General features: G+C 39.8%; 1 protein-coding gene across 5 annotated transcripts in view; it reads left to right on the top strand.

The window, feature by feature from the left end:
• Positions 1 to 23758, top strand: part of AFG2A (AFG2 AAA ATPase homolog A) — a 350459-nt gene that overhangs the window by 297803 nt on the left and 28898 nt on the right. For 2 of the 5 annotated variants that reach the window (XM_072788494.1, XM_072788490.1), the window contains one exon: positions 19156 to 23190. The exons of 1 other annotated variant lie outside the window; for it this stretch is intronic. In XM_072788494.1, the coding sequence (XP_072644595.1) occupies positions 19156 to 19172 (17 nt within the window). In that variant the 3' untranslated portion in view covers positions 19173 to 23190. Of the gene's footprint in view, positions 1 to 19122; positions 23191 to 23758 lie in introns of those variants that run through there. 2 more of the 5 variants (XM_072788489.1, XM_072788492.1) reach the window with 2 other exon arrangements.

The raw sequence follows: 23758 nt of genomic DNA, 5'->3' as shown, positions 1-23758 counted from the left end.
TACTATTTTGGTTTGGTTACTAGGTATTTAATGCAGCCCCATATTGCAGAAGGCTGGCCAAAAGCACACTTGAAATCAGTAGTAGTCAAAGCTAGCTCTGCTGAACCTAGATTAAGACATGAGCATGCAAGTTTAGTGGTTCTGAAGTTTGTGGGATAGTTGTTTTTTTAGCCTTTTGTAAGCCGTCCTAATATTCTGCCAAAGTTAAGTGTAGCACCTGCTCTAAGGCATAAATGCCATATTTAGTCAAAAAATAAAATGTTAGGACTGAAGACTTAAAACTTTAGTTAATGTTGTCAAGTATCAAACCTTATTGTCTGTATATATTCTCCTTCTTTCTTTCATTGTCCTCATTCATTAATTCACCATGTATTTATTGAGCATCTCTTACGTGCCAGGTAAAGTTCTAGGCACTAGCATATGTTAACAAAATAAACAAAAGTCTGCACTCTGTGTGTGCTTCATTTTTGTGAGGGGAACAAACCAACAAAATAAATTAAAATGCAATATATGAGGGGTGACTGGCTGGTTCAGTCAGAGGAACATACAACTTTTGATCACGGGGTCATGATTTTGAGCCCTATGTTGGCTGTAGAGATTATTTTGAATAACTAAAACTTCAGAAATGATAAAAGTTGTTTTAAAAAAGAAAATGCGGTATGTGGAATGGAAGTAACAAGATAAGGAGCAAAATAAAGCAAGAAAGGAAAAAAGGATTATAAGGGAGGAGGCAGCAGTTTTAAATAAGGTGGCCAGGGAAAACCTCACTGAAAAGGTGACATCTGAGTAAAGACCTAAGGCAAGTTACTTATCTGAGGAAAGGGCATTTCAGAAGAAGGAACAGGTGCAAATGCTCTGAACAAGACTGAGGTTTTGTATTTAAGAACAGCAAGGAAGCTAATATTTCTGAAGTGAAGAGAGCGTGGAGGTGTTCCAGTGTGCAAATGAAGAAAGTGAGAGGTCGTGATTGGTATCAGATGTTGCTGATGGATCAATTATATTGAGAACTGAGGACTGATCATTGGATTATGATCTTGACAGTGCAATTCACTAGAGGGTCAGAAGTCTCATTTGAGTGGGCTTGAGTCAGAATTGGGAGGAGAGGAACTAGGGAACTACAAATAAAGACAGCTCTTCCAAGGACTTTTGCTGATGGTGGATTGAAACAGGTATGGAGACAAGGGAGGGATTATGCTTTTAAGAAGAGTAATTGCAACATATTTTTATGCTGGTGGGAAAAGTTGATTATAGGCGGAGGAACAATTATAGCGGCAAATCTTGACTTAAGAGAATGAAATCCAGTGCATAAATAGAAGGACTGATCTTAGCAACTAGAACAGTTCATCCATTGAAACAGGAAGGAAAGGTAAGAGTGCAAGTACATACAAGTAAGTAGGATAGGGCAGATTGAATGGTGATAGCATACTGAAAGTTCTTTTCTGCCATGTAAACAAAGTTTATTTCCAGTGTTTGAATAAAATCTACCATATCACTGTCATATGTTTATTTATTTACTCTCTCTAGAGTAAGTTTGGCCAGCTTGTGATTCGTGTATATATATATATATATTTTTTCCCTTTTTTTGAGCAAAAACCTGTCTCCTGTTTTGCTTTCTAAACCCTCACAAGAATGACAGTTCCAATCCTCCTCCATGAGTCTTTCAAGTACTGGAGGGTTGACCTGATTTCTCACTGCTGACTTCATTCATCCTCTACCACACCTTACCCTCAGTGTTTCTGTTGGCATTTGGTGTAAGCCCCCTCTCACATCTGATCACTCTCCTGAGAGGAGCCAGGTTTCTCTCATTAATTACTCATTGACCTATATAGTCTTTTTTCTCCTATGCTTTTTTTCTCACATATTCAGTGTTTCTAACAAATATTTATACCCAACTGGCATGCCGACAAGGTTTTTATCTAATGTGTTTATCCTACAGACAAAGCATAGCTATTAAAAGAATCTCCTCCAATCCCACCTTTATCCACTAGTTAGTCCCTTGTGATAGGATTGTCAATTTTCCGTTTTCACGTGACTCCAGGTAAATCAATATCTAATCCAGATGTAGCCAGATTAAGTGGTATGGGGCAAAGAAAAAAGGATATATTACAAACGATTTAAGCCTGGATGACTGGAAGAATGGTGTATCCCTGAAAATGAGTTAATGGGGCAGGCGGTTTTCAGATCAAGATGACACATCTGTCGTTGAATACTTTGGATTATAGATGCCTGGAGAGAGGCTGAGCTAAAGATGAATATTTCAAAGACATCTGCATAGGAGTGATATTTGAAAAGATGAGAGTAGATTCATTTTTCAAGAGGTGATAAGTAAAAGTCTAGAACCCAGAGGCCAAGAATAATGTGTCTATATTGGAAATGTCTCTGGCATGTGAGCGTGTGATCTTCTGAGAATTAGAAGTTAGTCCTAACACATTACCATGTACATGAAAAATTGATGTAAGACAACCACACTGGTTTGAATCACAAGTATAAAGAAGAGTCCTGATTTTCCTGTTATCACTTCCCTAAACCCAAGAATGCTGCTGTGCCTGAGGTGACCTTAATCCCACTAATATCCCCATTAGCACTACTACTACCTTTACCATAACAACAGAGTATTAGTGGCAATAGTGATCACCTGGAGGCAGTGACTGAGTGTGAGCTTCAATAACCAGGCTTAGGAGAACAGCCAGGTGAGTTCTGTAGCATGAAGCCTTTGGAGATGTGGAGAGGTTGAATGGTGACTAGAGGTGGTAAAGGCTGAGGTCTTCAGCGGCCGGTTGGAGCTGAGAAAGTGGAAAATGGGAAGAACAGAGGCACATAAAGGAAACAGAAAATATGACTTTTAAGGCCTATCTTTTCTAAAATTCTGAATGAGCAGTGGTTAAAAACCAAGTTTCTATAATCATATCCATCCTACAGTGAATAGGAGTGTCTTACCAATTCTTTGCTTTTTACTTTTGTCCTACTTGACCATTTTAGACTTTGATCAAAGGAAACAAAAGACTGGAAACCACTCAAGTGTACATTACTTGGGACCTAATTGAATAAACTCTGCAGTTGTAAATGGAATAAGAAATAGCTCTCTGTATTTAGCTATGAAATGATTTGTAGGATAAATTGTTAAGTAGAAAAGGCAAGGCACAGGAAAGTGTGACAGTATGCTAACATTTATCTAACAGGATGGCAAGAGGGAGTAGGAAAGCTTCCCTTCATAAATATATCCTGGGCAATAAGTGGAGAAGGAATAACAAATAAACACCATTTTGCTATCTTTAATGAAATAAAGAACTTAGACAATCACAAGTGACAAACCATAAAAAACTACTAAAGCCTATGTATTCCAACATCACGTGTGAAGTATTTATTCCCAAAACATCAAACCACTCAAGCCTCTAGATCTTATTATGAGTTTACAGGAACTACAGGAGACAGAAGAACATGTTAAATCACACAGAGAGATGCTGTTCAAGAAAATAAAAAAACTGTATAGGACATATAACCTATTTCTTCAACATAGAGTGTAAGGAATTTTTTAGAAATGAGATACATTGGTACAAAATGTAGGTCTTATTTTGATCCCAATCCAAACAAAATAGCTATGGAACACATTTATGAATAATTGGCAAAATTTTAAGACTAAATAGTGATAGTATTAAGGAATTGCTATATTTAATGTGGAATAATACTGTGGTTATTTTTTTTTAAAAATTCCTTTCAATATATGCTGAAATATTTATGGATTAAATGCTGTGATTCTCGGATTTGCTTCAAAAAATCAGTGCCATGTTGGGGTGAAGATTAGAGCATAGCTAAAACCATGGTCGGCCATGGGTGGTCAAAGCTGGGTATCAGGTGAGTGAGAGTTTGCTCTAAGTTATTCTCCCTACTATGGTGTATGTTTTATTTTTCTCTAGTTTAAAAAGAAAATAAAGAGGGGAGGGTAATTATTGTCTCCCTAAATGTTTGCCACGGATTTTGTCGTCTCTGTCTCCCCTTTCTCCTCTATTCTCAGGGCAGGAATTGGGCATGTTTACAAAGTAGGGTGGAGCTGTTGTGAAAGACACTTCCAATCACCTTTCAGCCACTTAGCAGGTAGAATGAAGTCAGAGGACTCCAAGCTTCAAATGCTGTCTGCTTCATTCCCTCACTCCATAAGCCTTGTCAACACACATTTCCAGTTACATGCATTTCCAGTTACAATTGAATTTAGGGACTGTCTCCAAATAAAATTTCCATAAACTTCCAAACTAAATAGCTCCAGACTTGAGCCTTGTATCTATTAGCTGTTTATGACCCCTCCCCCCACAAAAAAAGTTGAGTTTTTATTTGCTTTCTTTTCTGATTTTCACTGTGACTTCTCCAGTTGCTAAGAAAGAGAATGGATTTAACACAAAGATAACTTTGACTGTAACCCATGCTGGAATCATCATTCAAAAGAATAGCTTTAATTTTTCCTATAGATTTCCATAATCATTTCCAAAGAAATTGGTGGCCCCTAATTCAACTTTATCGTATTTTGGATAATATCTGTGGCCTGGAAATCAGTTTTACAGCTCAGAATGTTATCTGGACCCCTGATGAGCAGCATGGTCTAAGAAAATGGCAGCTACAAACAACTGGTCCCCCTGCAGCATGCTGAGCACTATTTTTTGGAAGCAGAGCTGGAGCAAAGGAGGCAGTTGCACCACTGGGATAAGTTCCAGAGTGGCACTTTCTCAATAGAACATATAGAGGTACTATGCTCTAAATGTTGCCAAGACAGCATTTGAGAGGAAGCAACGTATACGCAACAAAAGTTTACTTCTACATAGAGAAGGATAAAAGCCATCCTCTCTTCTCATTTCCTCCACCCACCAACAATAGCCTGCCTTAAATCACCTGTACTTCCAGCCCCCCAAGAATCTTCACCTCCTACCCCCCCAAAAAAACTAGAGTTTCCATGTCATCACAGTATGCCCACACACAGTTGATTTGGTACAGAAAAATGATCTGTCTCAGTTTGGCCCCATCTTCGTACCCTTTCCTTCAGCCACAGTGATTGAACCAGGCTCCCCCAACACTTTCCACAGGAGTTTTCGTTACTAGAACTGAGAAAATGAGGACTTTGTCCTGGCTGAGGCTGTAAGGTATAAAACTTGTTTGCCATATTGTCTTCAATGTGGGAAAAACCATTCTGTAGTTAAAGAAGAATAAAACTAAACCAAGTACAGAGAGAAACAGAGATCAAAATTATGGAGAGAGAATCCTAATAGCATTCCAGTCCCTGGTTCCAGTTGGTGTGCTGAGCCCAGCCACACTCTTGTCCCTAGGTTCTGTTAGATTCAGTAAATATCCTTATAATCAATTCCTCCTTTTGATTCAAATTAGGTTTCTGTCCCTAGCAGTTGAGCCCTAACATACAGCAGATGTCACAGCTGATTGCACATATTTGCAGACAGAAGAGAAGCTGAGGCCAGAATTCAGTCCACCTTGCTTAGAGGCATTCACAAATGTAGTGTGAAAACTACTCAGGAGTCTCCTTTGATTAAATCTAGCCTGGTCACATTTGTTATGGCAATTAAAGAATACACAGCCTTAAAGTCTTTTCAGGACTTGTGTTTCTTCTTAAAGAAAATAAATCAGAAGTGTTCATTAAAAGATTGATATAAAAATTTAATAATTCTGAGGTTAACCTAAAACTTAGCCTAATCTTCCATGGGAACATTTGTGTATGTGTGTGTGGGTTTTAAATTCCACAAATATTACTAAAATGAGCAGTCGGCAGAAAGATGTTTTAAAATATTTTGTTTCAGCATGTAAAATCTCGTTTTATTACAGAATTCTTTTGTTAAAGGCACAGCTATGCTGGGTTGCTGCCAGAGTGATGAGATTTTGAAAGCTCAGTTAATTTTAAAAGATTTGCAAATGCTGGGCTTCAGAACTACTGATGGTGGAATGTACTTCACACTTTTTTTTTTCCTAAGATTTTACTTATTTGAGAGAGAGAGCACAGGAGCAGAGAGAGGGAGAGGGAGAAGCAGACCCCCGCTGAGCAGGGATCATGACCTGAGCCAAAGGCCAATACTTAAACTGACTGAGTCACAGGTACCCCTTATTTTTGTTAAAGAGTTTTTATTTATTTATTTTGAGAGAGAGAGCAAAAGGGAAGGGAGAGAGTGGGACAAGCAGTCTCCACACCAAGCGCTGAGCCCCATGACCCTGAGATCAAGACCTGAGCCAAAATCAGGAGTCAGCTGCTTAACCCACAGAGCCACCCACGTGCCCCTTTAGTATAGTGCTTAAACTCACATCTCATCTTGCGAACACTTACGTTGCATTTGCAGTTGAGTTTGCACATGTGTGTGTACGTGTGTGTGCATGTGTGTATACTCAGTTGTCTATATTCATATGTGTGTTTGCAATATGTTTATTTTTAAAGAGAACAGAGTTGGGGGAGAGAAGAGGGAGGACTTGTAAAATAATTCAGAATTTCCTTTGGCTTTTGTATTCTTCAGTGTAAATATGGAATGAGTACAAAAGATATCTTGAACACACTGTAGGAAAGGTGATATGGGTGTATTTCCAGTTACATACCAGCATGGTAAAATGGAGGTCCTCATTGTCAAGATCTATCCTTTCTAATGATTAAGACTCCAAATGAAAACATACACCCATAAGAAGAAAGTCTTGACATTTCAGTTATCTTTACCTTACAACATTATAGAGTGCTTTTATGTGGATATTTATCATTTATAGTAGAAAATGCAATGATTAAGATTACAAAATAGTTTCCATTGTATCATAATCCCTTTGTGTTTAGTTGACTCATCTCTGTGAAAAAAAAATTCCATTCGTTATAAATGTTTACTGGTTTCTTTCCAATGATACATTTTTTGATGGTTAGAAAGCTGAGGAAAGGGGGATCCCTGGGTGGCTCAGCGGTTTAGTGCCTGCCTTTGGCCCAGGGCACGATCCTGGAGTCCCAGGATCGAGTCCTGCCTCAGGCTCCCGACATGGAGCCTGCTTCTCCCTCTGCCTGTGTCTCTGCCTCTCTCTCTCTCTCTCTCTCTCTCTCTCTGTCTATCATGAATGAATGAATGAATGAATGAATAAATAAATCTTAAAAAAAAAGAAAGCTGAGGAAAACATGCCTAGTATAAAATGATGAAATAGAAATATGGATACAGTCTTGAAATTTGTTAAATACACATACTCAAATTCATTTAATTTTATGTCTTTAGATTTGAAGAACTAGGTGAATACTATGTGCTTTAAAAATTCACCATGAGCTCTTTAAATGTACCAACTGCTGCATTTCTAATTGCCAAACCTATCCCACTAAGGGATAATTTAAGGGACCTTTTAAATTAAATTTTTTGAAGTATGGTTTCTTTATTACCAATAAGTAGTTTTATCTACCCTCTTTTCCCGCAACCCTTTCCATATCAGTCTATTGCTCTAATGGCCTTTCTCATAGTTTTTAGTTTAGTCTTTACAAGTAGACATTTTTCAGTCTTCCTTTAGGAGACTTTTTGGCTCTTTCATTACTGAACTTGACATAAGCCTTATTCTTTCATAAGCATTTTTGCAAAGGAGTTTGGGTAATGGTAGTTAAGTAGGAATTGTTAGGTTTCAGTGTCCATTAAGGAATGGTCAGGAGAGAGAAATAGATGAATGTTTTGGTTAAAGCCTTCATAAAATGAATTATCTTTATTCCCACCTTGACCTGGACTTTGAGTAACTAATGAAAATGATTGCCTTATGAGGCTTTGACAGGTATTTGTAACCTCTTCTAAGTTATATCACATACATATATTTTAATTGTCAAAAAATAAGAACTGTATCTTACTACTGGCTTTCAAATCAGTAACATCGAAGATTTTCCTTTTTTTTTCTTTTTAATGGACACGCAACTAATAGAGTTCAAAGTGTGTTTCACTCTATTATAAGACAATAGGCAGATAAGAAAACAACCCTGCAAGTTTCTAAATACCCAGTGTGTAATGTTATTACCAAATATCAAAACTTACATTAGGTATTTAAATCTGAAAATTCATTTATGGGTTAGGTAAAATTACTATAGTATTTGTAAATTCTAATCTTATCTTGGGTACTTGGGTTTTTCATTCCCCAACTAGTGTGCTAAATTTGCAGCTTTAGTGTATTACCTTAGCTTTTTCTTAATAAATGAAATAGGATGTTGGTTTTTAGGTTTCTCTTCTTGTCAATAAAGACCGAAGTTAGTTACACCTAGGGGCAGCTATTGAATGTTTATAAGGTACAAGAGGAAGGTCTAAGAAAGTGATGAACTCCATATTGTAACTCCTGTACTCCTCAATTGTGATCATTCTAGACAAATTACATTCTGGAAAGGGGAGGATAGATATTACTATGAAGCGCTCATAGGATTTAAGATTTGAAATATAGTTACCATAGAACAGTGGTTCTTAAGCCTTTTAGGGTAATGGTTTCTTTTTAGAATACGATGAACGCTTTGAACCATCTCTCTAGAAAAAAAAATGTATAAAAGTTTTCATAGGTTTCAGTATATTCCTAGACCCTTTTGGATATCCAAGAACCCTATGTTAAATATCTTTATTATATGGCCAATAAGCACACAAAACTGGTGATATTTTTACCTAAAATATGATATACATAAGTACGAGATCAGTAATTGTATTGTCTTTTCACTCCCTGTCATGTGCTGATGGTATACTTAGTTTTTGCTCACCAGGACCTATCTTTAGATGCCCCTCAGGTAGCTACAAATTGTCGTTATTTTTTTTTCTGTTTAACACAGCCATTAATATGATACCATATTCTTTAAAATGATTTTAGAGATGCCATCCAAGAGTGCTGATCGGCTACACCAGAGCTGCTCAGAGAATGGACAAAGAGAAAGGAGTTCATTATAGGTTAAGACTGAGTATAGGGTGGGTGAAATGGGTGAAGGTGGTCAAAAGGTACAAACTTCCAGTTAAGAAATAAATATGTTGGGATCCCTGGGTGGCGCAGCGGTTTGGCGCCTGCCTTTGGCCCAGGGCGCGATCCTGGAGACCCAGGATCAAATCCCGCGTGGGGCTCCCAGTGCATGGAGCCTGCTTCTCCCTCTGCCTGTGTCTCTGCCTCTCTCTCTCTCTGTGTGCGACTATCATAAATAAATAAAAATTAAAAAAAAAAAGAAATAAATATGTCCTGGAGATGTAACATACAATATAGCATATTGTATATTTGAAAATCACTAGGAGCATAGATCTTCAAAATCCTCATCACAAGGAAAAAAATGTGGGACTGTGTAGTGATGATAGATGTTATATTGTGATCATTTCACAACATATACATATATTGAATCATTATGTTGTACACATGAAATTAATATAATGCTGTATGTCAGGTATAGCTAAAAATAAATAAATAAATAAAGACTGGCTATAAAGAGGGAAAAGATTCTAACTCCCAAATACTCCACTTTGTGAATATTCAAAGATCCCAAGCTAGACAAAAATCAAAAAAAGGCCACCCAGGGTATCTGTGAGGCAACAGAGTTTCAAAGGAGGCATTTTTATGTTTGTGTTGGTGGGGCAACATGTGGGGGCTAGCAGTGAAGATGGCTGGCAGGTAAGGGACCACAGGGTGTGGTTTAACACTGCTGTCTACACCGTCCCCACCCCATCCCAGCCACCATCTCCCTATCTCTGGCAACACTGGAGGGAGAATCCAACCCTCCAGACTTAGAGGAGAATCCTACAGCAAGCTGACCCTTTGCTGGATATCGTGTCCCAAAAACATTCCCTGCCCTGCTCTTCTCTTTGCCTGGGACCAACCTCAAGCTCTCCCATACCTGGATGCTTTTACCCAATTCTGGTGCTTCTTCTAGCTTTCTGGCTATAGCTTGGTCAGCAGCCTTACAAGATTCATAAATACATACCTCAACTTAGGATGACCCATTGTTCTGAAGACATTTTTACTTTTTTTTTAGTCCATAGTAGGCAATTATTTGGCTGCAGTTGTCACAGCAGGACTGTGTGTGTGTGTGTGTGTGTGTGTGTGTGTGTGTGTGTGTGTGTGTTTAAGGCAAAAACTAATTTATATCACTGTTCAGAGATTACTTCAGCAGGAGGTCCCAAGGGAGGGACAGGTCAAGGGACATGCTAACCTGGTACATTTGAGGAGTAGAACAAAGACTAAAGAGCCTTTGTGGGACTTCTAATCTAGTGAGGGAGAGAGACATTTACCACACATAACTCTGTATCTTTGCTGACAATTGTAATATGATAGAACAGTACAAGTTGCTACCAGACCATAAAACAGGTGATTCTAAAGCAATCAGGCCTGGGGAATTAGTGAAGTTGCCTTCAGGGATGCCTACCAATGGAAACATTTACCATGAACCTTAAAGAGTAAATAGATTAGCCAGTACTTTGCACACCTTGTTCTATGAAAGCATTTTGTTTTCTTCCCTACTAGATTCCCCTGGGTACCTTCTACCCGGTACCTTCTAGGTGGTCAATAAAAACTTCTTGAATAGAGGAATGACTAGGGGTTCCCAATGTGTTTGCCCTGTCATCCCTCTCCTTACCTACCCCGTGGTTCCTGCTTTCTCCATTCCCGTACCAGTTGGTATGTTCTTTTCAAAACTAAAAATACTCTTTTTTTTTTTTTCAATCTTGTATGGTTCAGTTGTTAGAAACATTTAAAGTTCCCCTAAGTGCAGATGGTTGTAGAAGCAGTAATAATGAAAACTCCAGATCTTTCCTGCCCCAAAGCCCTGTGGAACGATGGATTCCTTTGTAAATTTTTAAGAAGTAAACACTAGTGTGGTGTTCTCCATGCAGATAATAATGAAATGTTGCACACTTGATGTACATCTGCTTCAGGTATGTATTTTAGAGACCTCAGAATAACTTTAAAACCGTAAAATTAAGCCAGCAAGGGGTTTTTCCACCTTCTTTAATGTCATTAGGCTTTAGTGTTTAATTTCTTTCGACTTGCTACTATGTATGGCATTCTAAACAGTGTAACCCTAACAGAATCCCAGTCAGATTGATCATCATCAAGCGTATTTCGCAGACAATCCAAGGGAATCTAGCCCAAGGACAATAGTTAGGTAATTCCTTAAAATGTGAGATCACCCCCACCCCCATCATTTTGTTTTCTTCACTACTAGATTCCCCTGGGTACCTTCCAGGTGGTCAATAAAAACTTCTTGAATAGAGGGGCAGCGGTTTAGCGCCTGCCTGCCTTTCAGCCCAGGACCTGACTGACCCTGGAGCCTCGGGATCGAGTCCCACCTCGGGCTCCCTGCATGGAGCCTGCTTCTCCCTCTCCCTCTGCCTGTGTCTCTGCCCCTTTTTCTCACTGTGTCTCTCATGAATGAATAAATAGAATCTTTTTAAAAAAGAAAGAAAGAAATACTACTTCCAGACAGTAGGGAAACTTGTTTAAAAAAAAAAAAAAAAAAAAAAACCTTCTTGAATAGAGGAAGGACTAGGGGTTCCCAGTGTGTTCGGCTCTCGCCCCTCTCCTTCCCTCTCCTTCCCTCCCGCGTGGCTCCTGCTGTCTCCATTCCCATACCAGTTGGTTTGTGCTTTTCAGAGCTAAAAATACACGGTGGTAAAGTGCCCGGTGCGGGCCGCCCGCTCCTCCGGGCCTCCGCTCTAGCCCCCGCGCAGCCACCCTGCAGCCCAGTTGCGCGCAACAGGTCGCAGGTGCTCCACGCAGAAGACGCCGTGAACAAAGCCTCTCTTGAAAATACCTAAGGCGCTTAAAAGCGCTGCAGCCCATTTCTCTTGGCGGATTCTTTAAAGCTACTTAGTACACTCGAAACCCAAGCCGAAAAGCACATTTAGGCCTCGCGGGAAGCGCGCTTTCTTCTCCCAGCAGCGGAGCAGCGGCGGCCTGTGCGTGGGCTCGTGCAGCGGCCCGGGCGGACGCTCCTCCTGCGGACGCTCCTCCTGCGGACGCTCCTCCCGCGGACCGCTGCCGCCTGCCCTGCCCGGCCCGGCCCGGCCTGGAGCCCGCGAAACCAGGTGCAGGCTCCGGCCACCCCCAGATCACCTCAGCGAGGGGGCTAGGGCCCGGGGACCGCTGCGGTGGACACGGGTCATCTCAGCGAGGGGGTCAGGGCCCCGGGGACTGCTGCCTTAGAATCTCAGCCTGCCTGTGGGGAGTGAACCCAGGAGTTCTACTGGGGCAGCAAGCTTTTTTCCCAACCTTACATGCCGCCTGTGGGTTCGTGTTCCAGATGTCCTGCTCCTAAACTGGTTACAGTCAAAAGAAGGGCCTTACCTGGAAATGGAAGCAACTATACCTAAATTAATACATGAAAAAATAAATAAAAATAAATTAATATGTGGGTTCCTAATCTGTCAGTGCCCCAGAAAAGAAGATGGTGCTACTGCTAAACTGGAAAAAAACAAAGGCAGGGTTATAGCACAGGAGGATGAATACCCAAAGAAGTGCCCAACACTTTCAGGTTTTCCTTCCTACTGATTAGTTTTGGTGAAGTCTTTGCCTTGACTGTTTATCACATCATTATTTTTTAAAATTCCTACTGCCTACTTAGAAACCATGTGGGTTTTAATTTTTGCAATCCGCCTGTTTCTCTTTTACTAAGCTGAGCCACCTGTTTAAACTCTTCTTGTCTGGTGGATTGGGGGAAAGAACCGTAGGCTATGTGTAAGAGGTTTCATTTTTTTTTTCCACAGTGAAGTAAGACATTGTTCTTATTCTTCATGGCATTCAGAATTCTGCACAATTGCCTCTTTTGCCCTTTTGCATTTAAAAGTGAGGTAATTAGATTTCCCAAGGTTCAATGGTCAAGAGCCTTCTCATCCTGGGAAGTTGCTTCCCCACCCCACCCCACCCCCCCAAGTGGAGTTGTCTCAGTAATCCAGTTATTGCTGTATTGTTGCTGTAAAGGCACTACTTATTCAGAGGGCAAGCATAGCATGAAAATTCATGTTTATATGTCCTCTTTTACTGCTGAGTTACTTTTTTCCTGCATTGAAAACAATTACTATTTTCCTCAGTTTTGAAGATTTCTAAACATTTTCATTAAAAATCTTTTCCTACCTTTTAGGAACTCATTTCAAATATGCCTAAATCTTTCATATAGGAGTTCCTGCTTATTTTATGTTGTTTTTCAGATAATCTGATAGCTCTGTTATTATTGCAGAATAAATGGACAGAGAATTTGTGACATGTTGGTACCAAATAAATGGGTTTCATCGCCACTGAATGTGTCTTAGTTTATCTCTGACAGTGAAATCTTAGGCCCACTCTGCTAGTCTTTTGTCTCATTTTCTCAAACAAATAATATTGTCACTTTTGCAGCAAGGCATACATATATCTTAAAAGTTTGGTTATTGATTTTTTAGTCAAAACTGAAAAAGAACACAGACTACAGACACTCAGTTTTACAGAGCCAGCCAAAACGGTGTTGCTTTTCTAGCCTAATGGCGAAAGCAACCTTAGAGGTAGTTGACTGATAATTCATTTAAATGATCTAGTCTGCACCCTATGGGGAAAGAGGAGGACATGGTGAACGGATTAGGGGAAAGCTTCCAAGAGTCTTTTTGCCAAAGATGTTAAGGCATTCAGGTGCCAAGAGGTTTCTTTCTAAACAGGTTGGTTTAACATTCCAGACAGTCTGTGTTTCATAGTCATCTATCCTACACATCTTCTCATGAGGTTCTTCTGTGGTCTCATGGGAGAAATTCAACTGAATTCCCCCACCACTCAACAGTCCCAGACCACATGTGGTTTTGAATGTGATGCTAGCAGAGTGATGAGTTGTGTGGGCCCTGGATACACCATAGAGAGGTCACACATATACATACACACACTTACCTCATTAGGTTGTCTCACAAACCTTAGAGATAGATGGTAATGAGAAAGGCCCTACTTTAAATTGAAAGCCCTTCTCAGTTTCTATAGAACACAATCCTCAATAGAGAGAATTTGGCAAATTTATCTAAAAAGCCCTCACCTTTTCAAAGTTTGATAACAGAAAAGAAAATCCCTCAGTAGTTCATGGATACCACGGTAGTTTCATCAAATGGGACAACAGATCACTATTTGTACTTTTTTTTTTGTCCCCAAGCTTCCATTTCAGTCCTCTAACCTGATATGTATTGCTACATTATCAGTAAATTTTCAGGGCTATTTCTCAGTGACAGTGCAGTTTTCCCCATGACAACCCAGCAAAAAAGTTCCTGTCCACATGTAACAAATGTTGATGCCTGAGGAAGCAACCCTCAAAATAACACAGGCATACTTGTATTCTTGATAACATTTCTAATTTATATTACTTCGAAGGAAAGAACTAGGTTCAAAGTAGTGCCCCAGACTGAAATATTGCTTCAGATAACATACATCATAGCGTTAAACAATGTTTGTTACTGATGTTACCATCCCAGAAACTTAAGTATAACTGACAAAAGTGTAGGCTATATGAAGCATAAGTAAAAATATTATAGGATATGGACCAAATATGAAAAACATGCACATACTGTGCACTTTTTGGAAACTCGTTTATAGTTTAAGGAACTATTTGGTTCTATTCTACAAATATGCATTGACCATTGGCATCTCCAGAGCACAAGTGTGTGCTGTGGTTGCTGCCCTTTGGCCATATTAGACAGACTGGTCCTTCCCCAGTCTCTTTTTTCTGCCTTCCCCTCTCTTCTCTACTCTGGAATAGGAGAGAGCCAAAGAAAAAAAGGATATGCAGTAGGCAAAAGCAATATTGTGCCCTGATTAAATTGTTTGGTATGGTTAATACCTCCCAGAGTGTGTGCTGAAGATCCTCGAAAAATAGCCACCTATTTTTAGGTGTTCTGCCAAAACCAGGGCAATAGGAAGAGGTCTGTGGGAACCCCAGGGTTGAAGACAATTAAGCAGATTACCATTGCCAGCCTTCGCAAAAATCTTTAAAACTCTACTGTGCAGTGTGGGCAGCAGAGTCTGTGCACTGTTACCTAAAATTTATTTGATCATGAAATACTTCTTCCTCTGAAAAGATATTAATATGTCAAGGGCGATGCTGGCATGGGCCCTGAGAGCAAGCAGGAAAGCTGCACTTTTCTTGGGAAGTATAAGTGACCCCAGAGCAAATAGAAACCAGCCATGAAATGAACCTCCTAAGAATACTTCCATTATCAGGCCTACCTTTTTATTTGGGTTAGGAGAGAAGATCCAGTAATCCAATTAATGATTTTTCCTTTTGGGATTTCTAAGAAGCCCTTTCATGAGGAAAAAATAAAAACAAAGGAACCTTTAGGAATTATTCTCTGTCAGCTGCTTACGCATCAGCTGCTTGTGAATTGGGGTTAGAGCTTTAGAGAGGACTGTCATGGACTAGGCTTCACTGTCAGTAGGGCCTGCATGACTTCTGAAAACTATCATTGTTCTTTTTAGTGACATTTTGATGACAGAACCACTCTTCTCTCTTTTTTTAATTCCCCATCCTGGCTCCTTAGGCTAAATCAATACCATTTCTGGTCTCTCCCTCCCCACCTTGCTGTTTCTTTGCTCACTTTATCCCTCCTGCCCAGCATGCCTTCTTCTGTCCTGTATACATACCAAAATTCTGTCCTTCCCACTGTGGTTCATGAAGCAGTAATTTCTCTCTTGCTCTCCATACCAAAGCACTTTCCTGTTAGCCGTGCTTTGCAGTACCTCTAACACCATGTCACACGTGGCTGTCAGTTGATATCCACTCCCCCCCCACACACTGGCTGGGGAACACCAGACGACAGATAACCCTGTCTTGAACATCTCTGGATCCTCTCCCTAGCCTCCTCCAGCAGTTGTACAGAGTAGCTATAAAGTGGATGCTGACTGATGGTTAGTGATTTGTAGCGTCCTACTTCCTCTCACCTCCTGGTTGCGCATTGCTAAAGCAAATATGATAGGAAAATAGAAGTGGAACAAAGTATTGCCTAATGGACCGGTTCTTCATGGCATCACTTAAAAATAATATGAAACAGGAAAACATTTATTGAGGCAAGTGTTGAATTCAGACAGTCCTGCTGCTGCTCCGAAAGTGGAAACGACTATTGTCCTTCTTCTGTGCAGAGGAAGACACCTCCATATGAGGTGCTTGAAAGCATCAGTATTCAGTGTTCTCCTGGTCATTGTCTCTCAAAGATTCTAAGGGCCATCTCTGTCTAACTCAAACATTTCTCAGTGCTCTCGTCAAAACCCTGTCCAAGTTTCCTATACCTCACAATTTTGTAGTTCTCCAAATTAGGTGGAATTGTTCATTAAGGGTCAGGCCAGCACTAAATATAGTAGGGCAATTACTCTTGAATGTTAACATATGCTAGAGGCTCTAAGTTACAAATGTCTAGCTTTCAAGTGGCTGTTACTGCTCTGACCGCATCTCACCACCAGTGCCCCCTCTGGCACTGCCCTGAAAGCTACCACAGAAAGGCAAAAATTAATGTATAGCTTCGGAAAATCTGTAGACAAAAGATGTGAAGGAAAGAAAGTTGATGCGCAAAGAGGAATTACGCAAGGTTGCTGACCCTAAGGACAGCCTTCAGGGCCTCAGTGACCTGTCACTCCCCACTACCTACGTTTCTCTATCCTGCCTTATTAGGCCACCTGAGATTCCAGGAACTAGAGGTGTATAACCATTTCTTCTCCCAGTTTGATTACTGTGTATTGAGAGAGGAAGCCCATAAGACTGTTGGTCACTTTCTCAGATGTACCAGCACTATGAGCTACCCACCATCTGGCCATGTGAACCAAATTCCAAGAATTTGGAAAGGGTCCAGGCAGCCTTGCAGTCACCTCCCCTTTCCTCAACCTAACCTCCCCACACCCCCCACCATCACCTTACACATGCTTATCTGACCACTCCATTTGCCATGCTCCCATCAGATTTTGCACACTATTAGTGGGACCACTGCATTGTACAAAATTGGTGGTGGGGGGGGCAGTGTTCACAAAGCAATTAATTAGCACAGTCATTAGTAATTATCTAGCATGTGTGGTAGATACTAAGTAAATGTTTCTAGGCATTGTGTGCTAGGTCTGGTATTCTCTGAGATAAGTCTCAGTTATGAAGGGCATTGGCCCAGGGCTGGTGACTACTCCACTTAGCCTGGGGAAGGATCCACATAAGGGAAACATTCCCTATACTATCTCAGAGGAAGAGCTAAAAGTCCACCAGCCAGCAGGAAAAAACTCAGTCCTTTTTGCCTCTTCAGTGATTCTTCTTCAAACTTCTCAGCCTTGCAACCATTGCTTCAAATTCTTGCAGATAACAGGGGCGCCTGGGTGACTCAGTGGGTTAAGCATCTGCCTTCAGCTCACGTCATGATCCCTGATCTCGATGGAGCCCCAGGCGTCGGGCTCCCTGCTCAGCGGGGAGTCTGCTTCTCCCTCTGCCTCTCCCCCACTTGTGTGGGCTCTCTCTCTCTCTCTCTCTCTCTCTAATAACTAGATAAAATATCTTTTTAAAAAAATTCTTGGAGATGACAGAAGTGCTGCTCAGATGGAGGAAAGGAGAGGGTTGAGGCTTGGTCCCTTTACCTCCCTTCGTGGAGGTCCTCATGCTCCCTTTGGAACAGAGTGGAACCATTGGATAGCCAGCTTACCGTGCTGGGCATTTCATGTGCTTTTACTATGCTTATTAATTATTACATCCTGTTTTCAAAATAACTCTTTTTACACCAGAATACATGATAAAGTCGTTTTCACAAATCCCTGAAAGTTTTGTTCTTTCCTTCCCCAAGTTGGTAACCACTCTTTTTGGAAAAGCATTAACATGCGTAACTACTGTAGTCAACTTCAGCGCTCATTAATGAAGCCCAGAACTAATAGCTACATTGTCGTAATTTGACAAAGCCATCTAAATCTATGCATGTTTTTTGAAAGCTCCCTAAACATGCTGCTAAATCCCCTAAAAAGCTACTAAACTGCTTTGGCAGCCATTAGCCCAGCATAAGCAGAGGAACTCTTTTCAGTAAGTGAACAAACAGAGAAAATATGCTGAATGGCCGGACAAATGTGTTTCAGCTGGCCCTTTCATTTACCGATATAAAGGTGCAGTCAGTATCAATCACTGTTTTCCCTGTTGCCCTGAAAATCACAATATCTCTTTTCATCCCACAAGCTCTTTTCACCACAGTAATGTGTCTTTAGAATGACACTGGCATCAGCCTGCTTCCGCTGTCTGAAGTCCAGAGAGCTTAAAAACACATTTCAGGATTCAAGACTTGAACCTTCCTCCCCTTCCGTTTTCCTACCGCCCACTCTGTCTCCCCACCCCACCCCCCCACGGCCACTGCACCCCCTCCCCAGATTCTTCTCAGCTCTTCCAGCTTTCCTCACTGAGTAAACAAAATTCACTTCTCTGTTCTAATGCAGCTCTCCAAAGTAAACGGAGAAAACCTCTATCTGCTATTCCCAAGATTTAAGAACTCATTCAAGAGATGCACCTAAAGAAATGCTTTTACATGTCGGTAATACATCAAAGGTCGAGAGGAATGTGGAAATCCTCGGCCGGCCGTGACAAGGTGTGCGATGAGCAGGACCTCACTGTATATCAGAGTAGCTCCTTCCTCTGCCCTCACCCCCTTACCACTCAGTTCCTACCTGTCCCCACCGCACAAACACACTCCCCTTCTGTCGTCTCCTATTAGAAGAACGTGCCTGCACATGTGCTCCGCCTTTCCAGTTGTGAGCTTCCTGAGAACAAATGCCATATCTTATATATCTTTCTGCTGCTCCTGATTCTGAATACTTAATACAGTGTTTTGGAATGAAGGTGATTACTTTTTATCCTTTTCTTTTTAAAGACTGTATTCATTTATTCATTAGAGACACAATGAGAGAGAGAAAGAGGCAGAGACACAGGCAGAGGGAGAAGCAGGCTCCATGCAGGGAGCCCGACGTGGGACTCGATCCCAGGACTCCAGGATCAGGCCCTGGACCAAAGGCAGGCGCCAAACCGCTGAGCCACCCAGGGATCCCCACTTTTTATCCTTTTGAAAGCTGAACCGGAATAACAGTGGAGTTGGATGTTAGCAGGGTGCTTATAGTTGTAGAGTAGTTGCCACAGATGAATATTTGAAATATAACATTTCTAAAAAAAGCCAGCATTCGTTGTTTTTTCTCTCCCTTGTTTAGTATGTTTGTTTTTATTTGTTTGTTTTGCCTCAGATTATAGCTGTCTGTAGAGAGGCAGCCCTTCTGGCCCTAGAAGAAGACATTCAAGCCAACTCCATCACGAGAAGACATTTCACTCGAGCCTTGAGCACTGTGACACCCAGAATTTCTAAATCACTCAGACGTTTCTATGAAGAGTATCAAGAAAAGAGCGGGCTACATACACTCTGAGAAAGAATACCTATTCAAGATGCTAAAATGCTTTCTGAAGAAAACTTGTTTCTTTTTTTAAAAATTCTGTCTTGAGAGTGTCCCAAAAAAAAAAATCCTTCAGAAGCAAAAGGTCTGAAATATGTTGACTGGAACTGAGAGGCTTCAGTGTTTAAAGACATTTGAAATCATATGGATACAATGAAAATATCCATGAAAATCTTTGAACATGAGTTTAAATCAGTTTTATCTGGAAATGTGTGCTGAGTTTTAAAAAGCAAACTTTAGCTTTTTCATTTTTGACCTAGTTTATTCATCCCATGAAATGCTTTCCTTACTCCAGAATGTTTCACTGCATTCCTAAATGCACAGCCTGTGAGCATCAGTTTTATACATTTATAAAAAATGCATGTGTATTATTAGTCCTCATAGTGAGAAATATTTATGGATCTTTATTTTTAAAGGCCAGCCAGATTTATATGGCATTGTTTCCAAATATGTATTTATTCTCATTATAATTCACACCTACATTTTTGCTTTGGCCTTCTTAATCTATACTTATGGCAGTAAAAAAAAGAATTAAGAGTTATTTCACGTAATGCTGTTTGCAAATTTAAAAAATTGGAAATATAATCCCAGTCGAGGCCTAGAGCAGTAGACTTGCTTTATTTTGTTTCATAAAATATTATAAATAAATTGTATGTTCATGTTTTCCTTTGCACATGTTTTCAGGTTACCAGTAAACTCTCAGTTCAAAGATAAACCAAATTGTACTCTTAATATTGTCTTATGCTGTATTCAAAATATGTATACTTGTGCTCTTAATTATTTATCTTTAGGATTTCTTGACACTTTAATATTCCATAAATATCTTTGAAAAACTGTCAGAAATTGATTCCCTGACTTCCAGTTAAGAAGGTGGCAGTGGAAAGAATGTGCACTGAGACATGCTCACTGTAGATCTTTGAAAATTTCCAGAAAGACAAGTCAGGCGAGAAATACCTGATTATCACAATAATGGGACTATACAGTTTTGTGGTGGTAGATATTCTGAAGTCACGTCTCAGATATCCTTGGACTATCAAAAAAAGATTTGCAAGGCATTTTTTTCCCAGACTACATTGGTTTATTAGTATATACATAAAACCACTCAGGGGACAGAGAGTATTACCACTACTTAGAGCTCTGCTGTCAAATATAATAGACACTAGTCACATGTGGCTATTTAAGTTTAAATTTTAATGAGTTAAAATTAAATAATATTAAACATTTAGTTCACCAGACATGTTAGCCACATTTCAAGTGATCAGTAGCCACATGTGACAAGTGTCTGGCCATGTGGACAGAATAGGTTGTGGAACGTTTTCTGCTGATTTAGAATATAAGGCTTACATAACGAAATAAATAGGACCTCAAAATTACTTATATGCTTCCCATTTTCCCTTTAGTTATTAGAGGACCATACCTTCTTCCCTCTAAGTGCTAAGGGCACAGAAAATAAGAGAAAAACCTTATCCCCAAACGCGTGGACAGAAAAACATTTAAATTCTCACTGCCAATAAAATAACAACCAGAACAGTAAGCTTGAACTGACACAGGCTTTCAGGCTGGAGGCTGGGTGGTGGGGAGGAAGGGGGCAAACTCAATCAGGAGGAGTTCGGATGTTAATGACCACTCAGACCCTTCAACCCACATGACATAGAAGTTCTAACTGAGCCTCATATGTCATGCCCAGATCATTTAAAAGATCAGCACCTTCGGTGTAAGGCCAAATTAAAAGAATTCCTCCTGCTGACCGGAGAGATCATAAGGAGCCTTTCTTGACTTGGTCTGTGCTGTGGTTTGAAAAGAAAAGAACAAAAAAAAAAAAAAAAAAAATGTTTTAAAAAAAGAAAAGAGCCAGCTCCTCTGAGAATTCTATGAACTTACCTTACCTCTGGGTTTGAATTCACACGACCTTTCTGATACAGAAGCTTGAAACCTGAAAATTAACATGAAAATATGGATCCACACTAGAAATATCCTTGGGATGACTAGCAGTTCCAATAGTTGGAGAAATATAGCCTCACCCAGGCCACAGACGATTCCAACGATTCCAACAGCTAAAACCCTGCTCACAGAGTTCATAATCCCAAAGGATGTGGAGCAGTGGAGCTTCACACTCTGGTGCTAGAGCATAAATTGCAGCTACTTCAGAAAGCAACTAGCATATCTAGTTATGTTGAAGACCCTATAATCTCAGAGTTCTCAGTGTGTATCTCAGAGCAAGTTGTTTTCAATGAGGTAATGTTTAAGAAAATCATAGCACCATTATTTGTAAATAGTAAGAAACTGGAAACAACCTACCCATCAGAGAATGGATTTCTATAGGATACTCATACACATACAATGCAATACTTATGGCAACAAAAAAGTAATTAGAGCTACAGGGAAAACATGAATTTCAAAAACGAACATTTCAGAAGAATACTTATGCCATTTAGAGTTTAGGGCATGCAAGATAATTATGTTGTTTATGGGAACACGTGTAGTAGAAGACTACATGAAGGGAAATGAAAAGCATCAAATACTGGGGAGAATTTTCTCAGGGGAGAAAAGTTGAAATGTCATATCTTAAACGGGGTGGGTGATGCAAATGCAGGTGTTGATTGTAATACAGTCTACATGTTTTTATGCCTAAGTATTTCATAATAACGTTTAGAAGATCAGCCTTAAACTGACAAGTTATGTGCAAAGGGCAAAATGCATCTCTAGCCCTATTCCACATTCTAACCAGCATCATTCCATCCAATTCCTGGACCTCCGATGCAATGCGCAATACCTACCACTGCCTGTGTGTCTGAAAATCAGAAGTACCACTAGTATGGGAAAAAAAAAATGCAAGAAGGCAAAATTAATTAATTGATTGATATCAGGCTTTCGGGACCCAGGAAACGAGAGAAATTTGTTGGTGAGAGTTAGTGGTTAGGTGATACAGGTCTTTTGGCGGGGGTGGGAGAAATTAAATCTGGAGTCAGACATCTGTTTCCATGGCACTGGGATCGTGCAAGGGGCAGGAAGCTAAGAATTTAAAAAGATTTTAGAGCATTACATCTTTAATCTATTACAAACCAATTATTTTTTTATATCTTTAGATAGCTAATTATTACCATCAAAAAGGCAAATGATCTTTCTTTATTTGTAATTTGTGCCCTTTTTATAACAATATCAGTTAAATCTGAGTCATGGAAAGGAACAGGTCAGGTGTCACTAATAACAATGTACCTGCATGAGGACTTCATCTGCATGAGGACTTTACTTCTGATTCCTGAGTCCCATGTGTATGGATTTAAAATACTGTGTGATCCTATTATTTGGGTTTGTTTGTGATTGAATTACACAGTATAGTTCATGGAAAATTTAAGTTCAGCAAGAAGAGAAAATGTCCAGCTTCCCGTCTTAAGAAAACAATTTGCTTTATTGGCATCTGGTCAAATGTTTGTCGTTGATCCAGATTCTCTTCAGGGTTTCAGGATACTCACATTGACGCTTTTTTTTTTTTTTTTCCCAGTGCTCCAAGAGGTTTTAGTTTGAATAGTGAAATTAGTGTTTCTGTCTAACAAAAAAATTTAGAAGAATGACTTCCAACTTTTTACTCCTTTATGACCAAGAAAGTGTATTTATAAGGTTAACTCTGACTTCTGCCCTCCCTTGCTTGAAAAATGTTTAGTTCTATGTTATTTCTAATGTATAAGACAGGTTTTTAAAATAATGTATGGGTTTTCCACTTTGGAAAAATAAGTACTGAATTTATAGAAAAACCAAACTTGAGTGTATGTTTAATTTATCTTAATCAAGAGACGGCTACAGAAAAGTTGCTATAAAGAGAGAATCAAGTTATTTCCCTGGCCTGTTGTTACTTAAATTTCTGAATGTTAGAGTTCGTTTTGTCATGTTTCCCTGAGTCCTTCCGTTAAACCTGAGCACACACCAAAGCACCCTTTGAAATTATATATGGGTTGAATTAGCCGTATTTTTTCAAGTATAGTCCACATAGAAATTCTAATGCTCCAAATTGATTTGCTTTCCTTCCTTCAGTTTTCATTTTAACAGTTGTGTGCATGGTTAGGCTTTTTACCTAATGTCTATGTCAGATATATCCCAGTAGCCTATATCTTTCAGGACTCACTTTTGGGTAAAAGAATTCATTCTAGCAAATCTCGGCAAAAGAGATATTACAAGGTTTTAAATGGGTTACGAAATTACTGGGAAATTTGTAGACTCCTCTTTCAAGACCTTGTGGTAAACATTTCTGGAAAGATGGTTAAGATGATGCACTTAACACACCACACACAACAAAACCAAAGGAAATGAAAAGAAAGAAAAATAGAGTTCATCTATGCTGAAATCAGGGAACAGATAAACCCCAGGTAAAGTATTTCAAAGGTTATGCATCAAGTACAACATA

Source organism: Canis lupus, chromosome 20, assembly GCF_048164855.1.
Source record: "Canis lupus baileyi chromosome 20, mCanLup2.hap1, whole genome shotgun sequence".
Classification (NCBI taxonomy): Eukaryota; Metazoa; Chordata; class Mammalia; order Carnivora; family Canidae; genus Canis; species Canis lupus.
This window is presented reverse-complemented; position numbering and strand designations above follow the sequence as displayed.